The 13,377-nt window shown below is 33.7% G+C and overlaps 4 protein-coding genes and 2 long non-coding RNA genes across 40 annotated transcripts in view; 2 read left to right on the forward strand and 4 right to left on the reverse strand.

The window, feature by feature from the left end:
• Nucleotides 1-13,377, forward strand: part of LOC147909995 (uncharacterized) — a 200,825-nt gene that overhangs the window by 103,745 nt on the left and 83,703 nt on the right. For 9 of the 31 annotated variants that reach the window (XR_015544912.1, XR_015544911.1, XR_015544913.1 and 6 more), the window contains exons 1-2: nt 3,208-3,297; nt 3,964-4,114. The exons of 14 other annotated variants lie outside the window; for them this stretch is intronic. This is a non-coding gene — a long non-coding RNA (uncharacterized LOC147909995). Of the gene's footprint in view, nt 1-1,090; nt 1,180-3,139; nt 3,298-3,963; nt 4,115-6,207; nt 6,295-8,716; nt 9,008-13,012; nt 13,102-13,377 lie in introns of those variants that run through there. 8 more of the 31 variants (XR_015544914.1, XR_015544918.1, XR_015544919.1 and 5 more) reach the window with 8 other exon arrangements.
• Nucleotides 308-1,111, forward strand: LOC147910000 (uncharacterized). The gene is made up of 3 exons (XR_015544941.1): nt 308-397; nt 673-864; nt 1,025-1,111. It is a non-coding gene; the product is annotated as an uncharacterized LOC147910000 (long non-coding RNA).
• LOC105148414 (uncharacterized) lies at nt 460-3,029 on the reverse strand. Its single transcript, XM_011060121.2, has 5 exons — nt 2,036-3,029; nt 1,856-1,955; nt 1,040-1,153; nt 758-913; nt 460-620 (listed from the first exon to the last, which is right to left on the reverse strand). The coding sequence occupies exons 1-5, from the start codon at nt 3,019-3,021 to the stop codon at nt 567-569; spliced, it is 1,410 nt and encodes a 469-aa protein (XP_011058423.2). The 5' UTR covers nt 3,022-3,029; the 3' UTR covers nt 460-566.
• LOC105148373 (odorant receptor 22c-like) lies at nt 3,234-6,001 on the reverse strand. 2 transcript variants are annotated; one of them, XM_087405619.1, is made up of 5 exons: nt 5,016-6,001; nt 4,815-4,914; nt 3,978-4,088; nt 3,691-3,846; nt 3,234-3,523 (listed from the first exon to the last, which is right to left on the reverse strand). In XM_087405619.1, the coding sequence occupies exons 1-5, from the start codon at nt 5,999-6,001 to the stop codon at nt 3,470-3,472; spliced, it is 1,407 nt and encodes a 468-aa protein (XP_087261745.1). In that variant the 3' UTR covers nt 3,234-3,469. The 2 variants fall into 2 exon arrangements, with proteins under 2 accessions (XP_087261745.1, XP_011058381.2); XM_011060079.2 differs by lacking the exon at nt 3,978-4,088.
• On the reverse strand, nt 6,499-8,709 carry LOC105148412 (odorant receptor 10-like). Of its 2 annotated transcripts, XM_087405684.1 has the most exons (5): nt 7,875-8,709; nt 7,695-7,794; nt 7,048-7,158; nt 6,746-6,901; nt 6,499-6,583 (listed from the first exon to the last, which is right to left on the reverse strand). In XM_087405684.1, exons 1-5 carry the CDS (start codon nt 8,693-8,695, stop codon nt 6,530-6,532), a joined length of 1,242 nt encoding a protein of 413 aa, XP_087261810.1. In that variant the 5' UTR covers nt 8,696-8,709; the 3' UTR covers nt 6,499-6,529. The 2 variants fall into 2 exon arrangements, with proteins under 2 accessions (XP_087261810.1, XP_011058421.2); XM_011060119.2 differs by lacking the exon at nt 7,048-7,158.
• LOC105148411 (odorant receptor 82a-like) lies at nt 9,039-12,318 on the reverse strand. 3 transcript variants are annotated; one of them, XM_011060118.2, is made up of 5 exons: nt 11,507-12,318; nt 11,137-11,236; nt 10,932-11,042; nt 9,431-9,586; nt 9,039-9,341 (listed from the first exon to the last, which is right to left on the reverse strand). In XM_011060118.2, exons 1-5 carry the CDS (start codon nt 12,316-12,318, stop codon nt 9,288-9,290), a joined length of 1,233 nt encoding a protein of 410 aa, XP_011058420.2. In that variant the 3' UTR covers nt 9,039-9,287. The 3 variants fall into 3 exon arrangements, with proteins under 3 accessions (XP_011058420.2, XP_087261805.1, XP_087261806.1); XM_087405679.1 differs by having other exon boundaries at nt 9,039-9,356; XM_087405680.1 differs by lacking the exon at nt 10,932-11,042 and having other exon boundaries at nt 9,039-9,356.

Genomic DNA, 13,377 nt, shown 5'->3' on the forward strand with positions numbered 1-13,377 from the left:
TCTCGCGACGCAAGCGCGGAGAAGTAATGACTTCAGTATCGCGTGCATGTGCGTTTTATGTCTGTCATATGTATATGACTAGGTGCTTAGCCATGCGTATGCGAACGATTGACTTTCCCTCCGGTTATTGTTCGTCCGAGGGTTCGTCCAGTGATGTGCAAGGAATCGGAAATTCATAACGAGTTCACACACAATGCTTAACTTAGATATCTTTCAAGCGAGATTGTTGGCGACTTTTTGAAAATTATTTATACATTACATATAATATAAATGTGCATTTTATATATTATTTTACAATATAATTGCAGTTTTCTTTTTTTCTCATATGGTAAATTTTAATTTTTTTTTAAATAGTACAATTGATTTCTTGTCTCAAGGTTAATCAAATCATAATAGAGTAAGTTGATTTAATAGTAAGTTGAATTAATAATTTATCTATTTTAATTGAATGACAACTAATGAATGTGACATGTCAATTTATTATTGATTTCTATACAATATTTTTTGAGAAAAATATATCTATAACAAATTTGCTGCCACTAACAATAATAAGAATTGTTTAAGTTTTATTGCGTAACTGTTCGAAGTAAATTTAAATATACTACGGATGTTTTAAGTACCTAGAAACAATGTAAACGTGAATTAATCATGTAATTATAACAATTATAAAAGAATGAATAGAATTGATTAAGATGGAAGCTATCAATCTACAAGTGTAGAATTACGAGTATAGAATTACTTAATTCATGACACTCACGACGCTGAAAGTATTGAGAGATAAATCACAGAATTTGCCAGCTGTAAGCTTGGGTGGATAATAAGACTTCATCATAATCATAATAATATCCACAGCTTTATGGCCAGGTAAATCATACCAATTAACTTCATACGCGGCTGAGCCGATTTTACCAAACTAATGAAAATAGAAATAATTGAATATTATAATAGCTATTATTTATTTAAAATAGGATTTATATACTATGAATTTTTGATTGAAGATCTGAAAAAAAATTTTTATTATCAGCAGCGTAAAAAATACCTCTTCTGCGAGAAGTTCGCCAATATAACAAAATATTAGAACGTTGAACGTTAAGGCTACAAATAACAAAATATACGACATGATGCCCACGGCGTCGCTAGTACTCTCCCATTCCTGAGAAGATAAATATACAACTAATTGTAAGTAGATCTTAATAATTTATCAATGCAAAAAGAAGACTATTTCCGTTTCGTTAAAGTACTTGCTACAATACTATATTAACTCACATTTTGTAAAAACATAGACAATAAACTCTAAGGGTGCGTCCAGATTATCGAGCCGAAACTCTAGCCAAATACAGAACCGCGAACATTTCAGCTAACTTTCATTGCTTTTGCCGAGCAGCGTAACAAATGTTTACCGAAATACTCGCGGCGAAATTCGTCTTGAGTTTCGATTCGAGTTTCGGCTCAATAATAATCAGAACGCACCCTAACGTGAAAAATATTTATTTGTATATTCTACAAAAACTTTCATGTTTTGACATATCGGAAAAGATTATTACAGGTTGCAGATTGTGAATAAGGAATATTATGAGACGAGTAAAATTTGTCTGCATCAAATACTTACATTGTTGAAAGATAAAAAAAAATACGAATCACTACATAAACATAACAGATATAATATCAAGTAGTCTGACCTTTGGAACAAATACAGGACTCATCCATTTTTATCAATATATATTATTATAGCAAGCCCTTTAATTATTTATAATATTAAATCAAGAACTATATTAAAAGTACGACAAAATTTGTAATACGCAGATAGCTATAATTACATTATCGTGATGCGTGTCTGCTACCGTGATTTTCTTACCATTAAGAAAAAATATTCCAGCAAGCATATCATCAAGGTTGCGGTCACCAGTTCCACTAAGCATACTTCACGTAATATTTTCTCCACGTCAGTCGTAAATCTAGAAACGCGTCATGTATCTACTCCAAATAAGTCTAAAAACGCGTCATGTAAACTATCTCGGCGCTTTCTCCGTCTCACCTCAGCACACGCACGTGATGCTTCGTTATGAAGCTCAGACGTTTCTCCATATTGGTACCTTCAGTCCTCTTCCCATTGACTAGATCATCCAAAAGCGTCACCAATATCTGCACCTGTCCGCGTGCGTGCGTCGCAAAGCTTGCAGCAAGACTGCACGCTGCTGCTGTAGCACTATATTGTATCATAGCCGATAGGCAATGCATGCCAAAGATGATCTCGTAAGCGGGACTTGCTTGAGGATCCAAATAGAGATCATATCCCGGATACATCAGCAGTCTATTTGTGAAGCTACCATTTATCTTCGTTCTAGAAGACAATGGCAAGATCGTGTGATAAAACAAGCCGCCACCGTAAAGAAAAATCACGCACAGTATCGTTATTCTGCGGGCCATCAGCACGTTCTTCAGCATCATTTTACGATGATTCTGATATTGTACTACCCGCCAATCATTCTCGACGTGTTCGATACATTTTCCGATCGTCGAGATACGTGTTCCGAGGAAGCAATATTTGATCACGGAAGTTAGACAGAAGCTAACTGGTCCAAAAAACTTGATTTTAATTTCAATGTCCTCATCGTAGAATAGAAAGTACGAACCAGCAGGTACAAGCACAAAGCACAGACCGAAGAAACTCATCAAGATCATCATTAACGAAAGGAGCTTCTCACTTTGCGACGAACGACCGTAAATTATGTGCCAAATACCGATCGACTGCAGGATCCACCGGCATAACTGTATAGCGTAATATATGTCGTGCTCGTAACGTACATTGTGTATCCTGTCTGGAAGTGAAGATCGATAGCTCATGCTGTCTACGAAGTATAACGATGACTGAAACATGCGGACGTTGCGCGACGTTCCGTTTCTCGTGACGCAAGCGCGGGGAAATAATGACTTCAATGTTGCGTGTATGTGCGTTTCATGGCTGTCATATATGATCAGGTGCTCAGTCATGCGTATGCGATTGATTCTCCCCTCGGTCATTGCTTGTCCGTGGGCTCATTCAGTGATGTGCAAGCGCGAAGGGATCGGAAGTTCATAACACGAGTCCATACACAATGCTTAACTTAGATATCTTTCAAGCGAGATTCATTGTTGACGACTTTTTTGAATATTATTTTTACATTACATATAATATGCATTTTATATATTATTTTACAATATAATTGCAGTTTTCTTTTTTCTCATATGGTAAATTTTAATTTTTTTTTAAATAGTACAATTGATTTCTTGTCTCAAGGTCAATCAAATCATAATAGAGTAAGTTAATTTAATAGTGAGTTAAATTAATAATTTATCTATTTTAATTGAACAACAACTAATGAACGTGACATATGTCAATTTATTATTGATTTTTATACAATATTTTTTTAGAAAAAATATATCTATTACAAATTTGCTGCCACTAACAATAATAAGGATTATTTAAGTTTTATTGCGTAACTGTTCGAAGTAAATTTAAATATACTACGGATGTTTTAAGTACCTAGAAACAATGTTGTAAACTTTAAAAACATGAATTAATAATGTAATTATAACAATTATAAAAGAATGAAATAGAATTGATTAAGATGGAAACTATCAGTTTACAAGAGTAGAATTACAAGTATAGAATTAAACAATAGAATAACAATAGTTACTCATGACACTCACGGCGCTGAAAGTATTGAGAGATAAATCACAGAATTTGCCAGCTGTAAGCTTGGGTGGATAATAAGACTTCATCATAATCATAATAAGATCCACAGCCTTATGGCCAGATAAATCATACCAATTAACTTCATACGCGGTTGAGCCAATTTTGCCAAACTAATGAAAATAGAAATAATTTAATATTACAATAGTTATTATTTATTTAAAATAGAATTTATATACTATGAATTTTTGATGATTGAAGATATTCTGAAAAAAATTTTTTATTGTCAGCAGTGTAAAAATACCTCTTCTACGAGAAGTTCGCCGATATAACAAAATATTAGAACGTTGAACGTTAAGGCTACAAATAACAAAATATACGACATAACGCCCACGGCGTCGCTATTCTCCCATTCCTGAGAAGATAAATATACAACTAATTGTAAGTAGATCTTAATAATTTATCAGTGCAAAAAGAAGACTGTTTCCGTTTCGTTACAGTTAAAGTACTTGCTACAACACTATACTAACTCATATTTTATAAAAACATAGACAGTAAAGCCTCAGGGAGCGTCCAGATTATCGAGCCGAAACTCGAGCCGAATATAGAACCGCAAATATTTCGGCTAACTTTCATTGCTTTTTGCCGAGCGGCGTAACAAATGTTTCGAAATACTCGCGGTTCGCAAGATTCGTCTTGAGTTTTGACTCGAGTTTCGGCTCGATAATAATCTGAACGCACCCTAACATTAAAAATACATATATTTGCATATATGGTATTACAAAAACTTTCATGTTTTGATATATCGGAAAAGATTATTACAGGTTGCAAATTGTGAATAAGGAATATTATGAGATGAGTAAAATTTATCTGCATCAAATACTTACATTGCTAAAAGATAGAAAAAAATACTAATCACTACATAAACATAACAGATATAATATTAATTAGCCTGATTTTTGGAACAAATACAGGACTCATCTATTTTTATCAATATCATATATTATTGTAGCAAGCCCTTTAATTATTGTAATATTAAATCAAGAGCTGTATTAAAAGTACGACAAAATTTATAATACGCGGATAGCTATAATTATATTATCGTGATGCGTGTCTGCTACTATTATACTAATTTTCTTACCATTAAGAAAAGATACTCGAGCAAGCATATCATCAAGGTTGCGGTCACCAGTTCCACTAAGCATACTTCACGTAATATTTTCTCCACGTCAGTCGTAAATCTAGAAACGCGTCATGTATCTACTCCAAATAAGTCTAGAAACGCGATTGATGTATACTATGATGATAGATGTAAACTATCTCGGCACTTTCTCCGTCTCACCTCAGCACACGCACGTGATGCTTCGTTATGAAGCTCAGACGTTTCTCCACATTGGTACCTTTAGTCTTCTTCCCATTGACTAGATCATCCAAAAGCGTCATCAATATCTGCACCTGTCCGCGTGCGTGCGTCGCAAAGTTCGCGGCCAAACTGCACACTGCTGTCGTAGCGCTATACTGTATCATAGCGGACAGGCAATGCATGCCAATGATGATCTCGTAAGCGGGACTTGCTTGAGGATCCAAATAGAGATCATATCCCGGATAAATCAGCGGTTTATTTGTGAAGCTACCATTTATCTTCGTTCTGGAAGACAATGGCAAGATCGTGTGATAAAATAAGCCACCACCGTAAAGAAAAATCACGCACAGCATCGTTATTCTGCGGGCCATCAGTACGTTCTTCAGCATCATTCTGCGATGATTCTGATATTGTACTACCCGCCAATCGCTCTCGACGTGTTCGATACATCTTCCGATCGTCGAGATACGTGTTCCGAGGAAGCAATATTTGATCATGGAAGTTAGACAGAAGGTAACTGGTCCAAAAAACTTGATTTTAATTTCAATGTCCTCATCGTAGAATAGAAAGTACGAACCAGCAGGTACAAGCACAAAGCACAGACCGAAGAAACTCATGAAGATCAGCATTAATGAAAGGAGCTTCTCGCTTTGCGACGAGCGACCATAAATTATGTGCCAAATACCGATCGACTGCAGGATCCACCGGCATAACTGTATAGCGTAATATATGTCGTGCTCGTAACGTACATTGTGTATCCTGTCTGGAAGTGAAGATCGATAGCTCATGCTGTCTACGAAGTATAACGATGACTGAAACATGCGGACGTTGCGCGACGTTCCGTTTCTCGTAACGCAAGCGCAGGAAAATAATGACTTCAATGTTGCGTGTATGTGCGTTTCATGGCTGTCATGTATGATCAGGTGCTCAGTCATGCGTATGCGATTGATTCTCCCCTCGGTCATTGCTTGTCCGTGGGCTCATTCAGTGATGTGCAAGCGCGAAGGGATTGAAAGTTCATAACGTGTTCCACACGCAATGCGTAGCCTCGATATCTTTCAAACGAAATCCATTGATGATTTTTTAAATGTTATCTATATTATATGTTATTTTACGTTATATGTTATTTTTACAATTATAGTTTTCTAGTTTTACAGTCTAGTATTACAGTTTTACAGTTTTCTCTTTTTTTGATACAGTAAATTTTAATTTTTAAACGCAGTACATTTTTTGTCTTATGATCAATCAAATCATAATAGTAAGTTGATTTCATTTATCAGTATTTATAATCTATTTTTCATTTATCATTCAATTATAATTCTAATCTATTTTTTAAAATTGATTGAACGACATATAATGACAGATAATAAATGTAACATACGTTAATTTATTATTTTTTGAGAATAGATATATCTATAATAAACTTACTGCCAAGAACAATAATGAGGATTATATCTATAAGTTTTGTATATTTTTTGTGGATTGTATAAGTTTTATTGCGTAACTGTCCGAAGTAAATTTAAATATACTACGGATGTTTTAAGTACCTAAAAACAATGTGAACTTTAAAACTATTACTTAATAATGTAACAATAACAATTATAAATGAATAGAATTGAACAAGATGGAAGTTATCAGTAGTTTTACAAGTGTAGAATTACAAGTACAGAGTCACTTAATCAGTAAAAATAGTTATTTATGACACTCACGGTACTGAAAGTATTGAGAGATAAATCACAGAATTTGCCAGCTGTAAGCTTGGGTGGGTAATAAGACATTGTAATGATCATTACAAGATCCACAGCCTTATGACCGGGTAAATCATACCAATTAACTTCATACGCGGCTGAACCAATTTTGCCAAACTAATAAAAATAGAAATAATTGAATATCAAAATTATATTATGTTTGTTACTATTCATTCATCAAAATGGGATTGATATATTATGGATTTTCAATAATTGTATCTCTGAAAAAATTTTTATTATTAACAATATATTGTAAAAAATACCTCTTCTACGAGGATTTCGCCGATATAACAAAATATTAAAATGTTGAACGTTAAAGATATTAGTAATATAAAATATGTTAAGATGGCCACGGCATCGCTATTCGCCCATTCCTGAGGAGACAAATGTATAACTAGATATTTACAATTTATTAATGAAAAAAGAAGATCCTTTCTATTTCATTATGATTAAAGGACTTATTGCAACATTAGACACGTAACACTCATTTCGTAAAAACGGAGAAAGTAAATTTTAAAGTTAAAATGATGAGAAAAATACATTTATACATGCTACAATACTCTTTCATGATTTGACACATATTCAGAAAGTTTATTACGGAATGCAGATTGTGTATACAAATATTATAAGATGAGTAAAATTTTCTATATTATTCTTAATTACATTGCAGAGGTAAAAAATACGAATCACTACATAAACACGTAACAAATATAATATTAATTAACTTAACCTTTGTAATAAATAAAAGAGTCATTTAATATTACATATTTGGCTACGTTATTGCAGCAAGCCCTTCAATTATTGTAATTTTAAATCAACAGCTATATTAAAAATACGACAGAACTTGTTATACACGAAAAAGATACAATTATGTTATCGTGATACATGTCTGCTATCGTAATTTTCTTACCGTCATACAATAATACTCGAGCAAACATATAATCAAGGTTGCAGCAACCAGTTCCAGTAAGCATATTTCACGTAATATTTTCTCCACGTCGGTCGTAAATCTAGAAACGCGTCATGTATCTATCCCATATAAATCTAGAAACGCGTTATGTAAACTATCTCGGCGCTTTCCCCATCTCACCTCAGCACACGCACGTGATGCTTCGTTATCAATCTTAAACGTTTCTCCACATTGGTACCTTTATTTCTCTTTCCATCGACTAGATCATCCAAAAGTGTCATCAATATCTGCACCTGTCCGCACGCGTGCGTCGCAAAGCTCGCAGCCAGGCTGCACGCTGCTGTTGTAGCGCTATATTGTATCATAGCAGATAGGCAATGCATACCAAAGATGATCTCGTAAGCGGGACTTGCTTGAGGATCGAAATAGAGATCATATCCCGGATAAACCAGCGGTCTACTTGTGAAGCTACCATTCGTCTTCGTTCTGGAAGACAATGGCATGATCGTATGATAAGACATGCCGCCGGTGTAAAGAAAGATCACGCACAACGTCGTTAGTCTACGGCCCACCAGCACGTTCCTTAGCATCATTCTGCGATGGTCGTAATGTCGCACGATCCGCCAATCGCTCTCGACATGTTCGACACATCTTCCGATCGACGAGGCACGCGCTCCGAGGAAGCAATATTTGATCGCGGAAGTTAGACAGAATCCAACCGGTCCAAAAAGCTTGACCTTAATGTTAATGTCCTTCTCACGAAATAGAGTGTAGGGACCGGCGGGTACAAGCACGAAGCACAGACCAAAGAAACACACGAAGATCAGTATTAACGAAAGAAGTTTTTCGCTTTGCGACGAGCGACCATAAATCATGTGCCAGATACCAATTGGTTTCAGGATCCATCGGCATAGCTGCATGGCGTAGTATATGTCGTGCTCGTAATGTATATTGTGTATCCTGTCTGGAAGTTGGGATCGATCGCGCATGCTGTCGTCCATAGTGTACAACGCCGACTGAAATACGCATACGATACCATCCTGATGTCTGCGTGACGACGCAAGCGCGGGAAAATAATGATGTGATCGCGTGTAAGTGCGTTCCATGTCTGTTATATGTAATGTAAGGGGAAGACGTGCGTGCACATAGGTCTCCCTTTTCCAGTCATTGCATGTCTGAGAATCGTCATGTCGATGACGAATGAAAGTGCGTAATAACGTGAAATTTACGAGTTCTAATATAGTTGTGCGGATGTACGCATCCTTGCTTTCCCTAGTGCGTAACGCAACGTTGGAAATACAATCAGTATATAAGTGCGTAGGATATAAATATTTACACTTTGCATAATACAGCATATAACTTAGCTTTATATTATATTTTATAGGGAGTATAATTAGTTAATCTGTAATTTCAATTTTGTCAATATCGTAATCAATTTAATTCTATTTAAATTTATATTTACGTGACCGATAATTTGTATAACTTGATTTATTAACAAATATGCTGGCGTATATATCTAAATTTTATTAAATATATTTTTTAACGCACTAATGTTACTATATAGTACATCTCGATAACGATGATTTTACCGTATTAAACGTAGAAGGTACGAAGTAAATTCAGGTAAGCCACGGACGCTTTAACAATCTGGAATTTTGTCTTCTATCCATTTCTTATAAATAATCAAAAATAATTTTCATGTATGAATAAGTGAAAATAATTTTAATACTACTCACACTGCAAAAACTGGCTAAGGATAAATCCATAAATTTTCCAGCTGTAAGTTTGATGGTGGCATTCGACATGGCCATTATTAATGTCAAACCGAGTGCTCCCTTATTCGGTATACGATACCAATTTATCATATAAGACTTCATGCCGATTTGTATACACTGTTAAAAACATTTTGATGATTTTTATGTAGGCAACAATTATGTCGTATATGACGTATATAGACAACAATTCTTATAATGTGTTTAACAACTCAGTCATTTACGTTACAAAGCTCTTATAAAAAATTTGGATTTTTTAAATGTAAAATTAAATTTAACATGAATTTCAATAGAAAAATATCGAAATCCTTTAGTTCGAGGAAATTAATTGTAAAGTTGAGAAAATAAAATAAAATTTCTATTTTTTTTGCTGTTACTCTAAGAATATTTCAAGTCTCATCTCAAATAATATAAATAAACAATATAGGGAGAGTTGTCGAATATCACTTAATCTATTTTTTGTTACATTTTCCATTTGGCACTGTTTTGTACGCAAATGACATTAGAAATTGTAGCGTAAGGTTTTATTATATGTTTAACTTTTTATCAATAACAAATTAATTAATAAGTCTTTTTGTAATATGCTGCAAAAAGTATGATTTAGACAATTTCACCTAAATCGTTTCTGTCTTTTTTAAATTGTATTTATTTTGAAAGTAATGAATTTATGAACGAAAATAATTGAAAATATAAGATTAATAAAAAAAATCATTAACTGATATGTAATAATTAATTACCCAGATAACATTTATATTGCATAAAATATCTAAAAGATGTCTTTTAGATGTCTTATGTCTAAAAAATGTCTAAAAGACGTCTTTTAGATTTCTTATGCATGTTATTTGGGTAATACCTAGATTTAATTCTTATTAATAACTATATAATTTAATAATTTATTGAAAAAAATCAAGTATTTAATAATTATTCAATAAGAATTATAAAAAGACAAATAACATCAAAATAAAATTGGTTCATATATATTTATGTACTTGATATTTATACTGATATTAATTAGTTTTATTATTGTCAATTATCAATCTTATCTGTAATGGTATGAAGAAAACTTGATGAATTTTGTAAAAATGTCGGTTTAATCTTTATAATGGTTGCAAATATGTTATATACAATTAAAATATTCTACAATAAATCTTTTTTTTTATAAAAATATAAAAATTTATAATAAAATTGGATGATCGCGTTATCTATACAAATTAAATTAAAAATTAATATCAGATATACCTAATTTTTTAAAACACCACTAAGCTTAAACACCTTAAAACAAAGCGTAGGCTATTATATCTTTGTCTATATTACTCATTTTTCATTTATTTTATACTACTGTTACTAAATGTTGCCTATATTAAGTAATAATATAAAATATTGATGAAGTATGATTTAGGTGACCAGTACGTATTCGGTGAATTTCCTCTAATTATAGTAGAGGCTGCCATTACAATTTAAGTACCTGTTCAGCAAGGAGTTCACCAATATAGCAAAGTATAAATATATTAAACGTGAAAGATACAAGCAATGAACAAAATGTCATTGTTCCTAATGTTTCACGATGTTCCCATTCCTAAAAGGCTAACATCAAAATGTTATGAGCATGAAATGTAATTGTACTATATTATGAACTTACTTAAAATATTGTTTGCAAATATGTTTCGTACCGTTATCATATTGAATCCTAGAAAACATATGTTGAGCGTACATCCGACTACATCCACGAGACAAATTTCGTTTAAAAGTTTCTCTGTGCGATCGATAAAACTGAAAGTTACGTGATTAAAATTTAAAGCTAAAATCTATTTACATAATATATTTATATAATAATATATTAATTTTTTGATATGTGTTTGATAAGATAATTATCAGGATTGCTAACGCAAAGTTTATCTTCAATTATAAAATTGTTCGTGTGTAATATTGTATTAATTGTTTATCATAATGTTAGATTTCTTATATTTTATAAGAAAAATTTTCAAAAATTGCAAATAATTTCATTCTTCTGTGGATACAATCTTCATGTAGCAATGTTACCTGAGTATCCTAATATGATGTTCCACGATGTTACCGAGTCTTCCTTCGTGCGTACTATTCGCACTCTTCCTCTCTTTTCCGTCCGCGAGGTCCTCCATCTTTAGCATGAGTATTCGAAATTGACCGCAGGCATGCATGACAAATACTGCTGTCAGACTGCACACGCTGATAGTGATCGTATAAATGACGTAACCAGCTAAAGCTTGCGTGAATTGCGCGATTTCGAAGGATGGTGTAGTGCGTGGATCGAAGAGACCACGATAAATTGGGAAGGAGAGCGACCTCACTGTCTCGTTGTCAATAATCTCTGTTCTCTTTGCGCAAATCGGCATTACCGTGGTGAAGAATATACCTGCGGAATACATGAAGATCGCGCTGATGGAGGATAGCCATCTGCCGTACTTAGCATTGTTCACCATTATTTCTCGATCTTTCTCATGATTCAACGCGACACGGCTCCAATCCACGCGAATGTGCCGAATGCATTCGTCGATGTCTTTGCTGCGGATAATGAGGATATATTGTTTCACCGCGGCCATTAGGAAAAAACTGACCGGACCGATCATCCTGATCTTGGTGTCGAGATCAGTGTCTACTAGGATAGTGCAAAGAGTACATGGAATAAGCAGGAAACATATCAATAAACAACTGATCACCGTCAGAATCATGCAACCAATTTTTTCCACCGTGGTCTCGCAGAGAGTCAACGGCCATACGCCGATCGGTTTCAGAAACCAACGGTTCATTTGAATGCTATAGTTCCAACCATTCGTTATGGATTTGATAGACTTTGACTTTGAATAATCAGGCATGACTAAATCGCGACGATGCACGTAACTGACTGAGCGTCAGTGAACTGATCATCAGCCAGTTCAACATGCGCATGTGCGTCTTCTATCTATAAACGTTCGTGCGTGAACGCAATTGATTCCTTCCTATCCCTTTCTACCTGCTGGCCGTTTCATTATTAGTGAGGATTATAGTTCCTGGAATTTTATTGCGTGCTTCGTGCAAATCCTTTTGCGGGGATGCAGATAAGGAAATAAATTTTATAGGGAAGAAGGGTTCTAACCGTTGTTCATCAAAGGGGAATACGTAATATACTGGGAACATGTTTCCTTCATAGTATTTTCTAACATAGTCGGTGGAGGATCTCCTACGTGTATTTCATTTCGCATATGGTTACCTTGAACGAGAAATGAGTGTATCTTTAAAAAGAGTGGTGTAAGAGCAAATTTGAAATATAAATTTCTCTCTAAGGCCCGATTGTATCAACATTACTTTGACTTTAAACGAGGCTTAAAATTCTCTCTATCTCGTTTTAAAGCGGAAGAGAGACAGAGACAGAGAGAATTTTAAGCCTTGCTTAAAATCAAAGTAACGTGGTGCAACCAGGCCTAAAAGATGATTAAAATATTTCTTGAAATTACTATTGCCTATTATAAAGCAACGTGTATGAAAATACAGTGATAATATTGGCTAAATAAATTTATTTCAATAAGTGTATTTTTACATATGCAAAATGAATATAAATATATATATAAAATAATTACTTGGAACATATTGCTGCCAATGTCTTCAGAATTTAAAATAAAGTGAGAATTGTGTGTTGTATGCACCCCATATCCCAGCTAATAATAAGTAGAATCGACATCAATGAATTAGTGCCATCGACATTTGATCAATGTCAATTCTACTGATTATATTTAGTGGGATATATACATCGTATTTATAATCTTATAAAATTTTATAATTAACTATAATTAAAATTTATATCGTACATTTTTAAGTAAACTTTTAATAAACAAGGATATTATTTTGTTAATTTATAGTTTGTGACCTGGACAGTAGGTACTTATTCAACATAAACA

This window comes from Acromyrmex echinatior, chromosome 4 (assembly GCF_024713525.1).
Source record: "Acromyrmex echinatior isolate Ae372 chromosome 4, ASM2471352v2, whole genome shotgun sequence".
NCBI classification, from domain to species: domain Eukaryota; kingdom Metazoa; phylum Arthropoda; class Insecta; order Hymenoptera; family Formicidae; genus Acromyrmex; species Acromyrmex echinatior.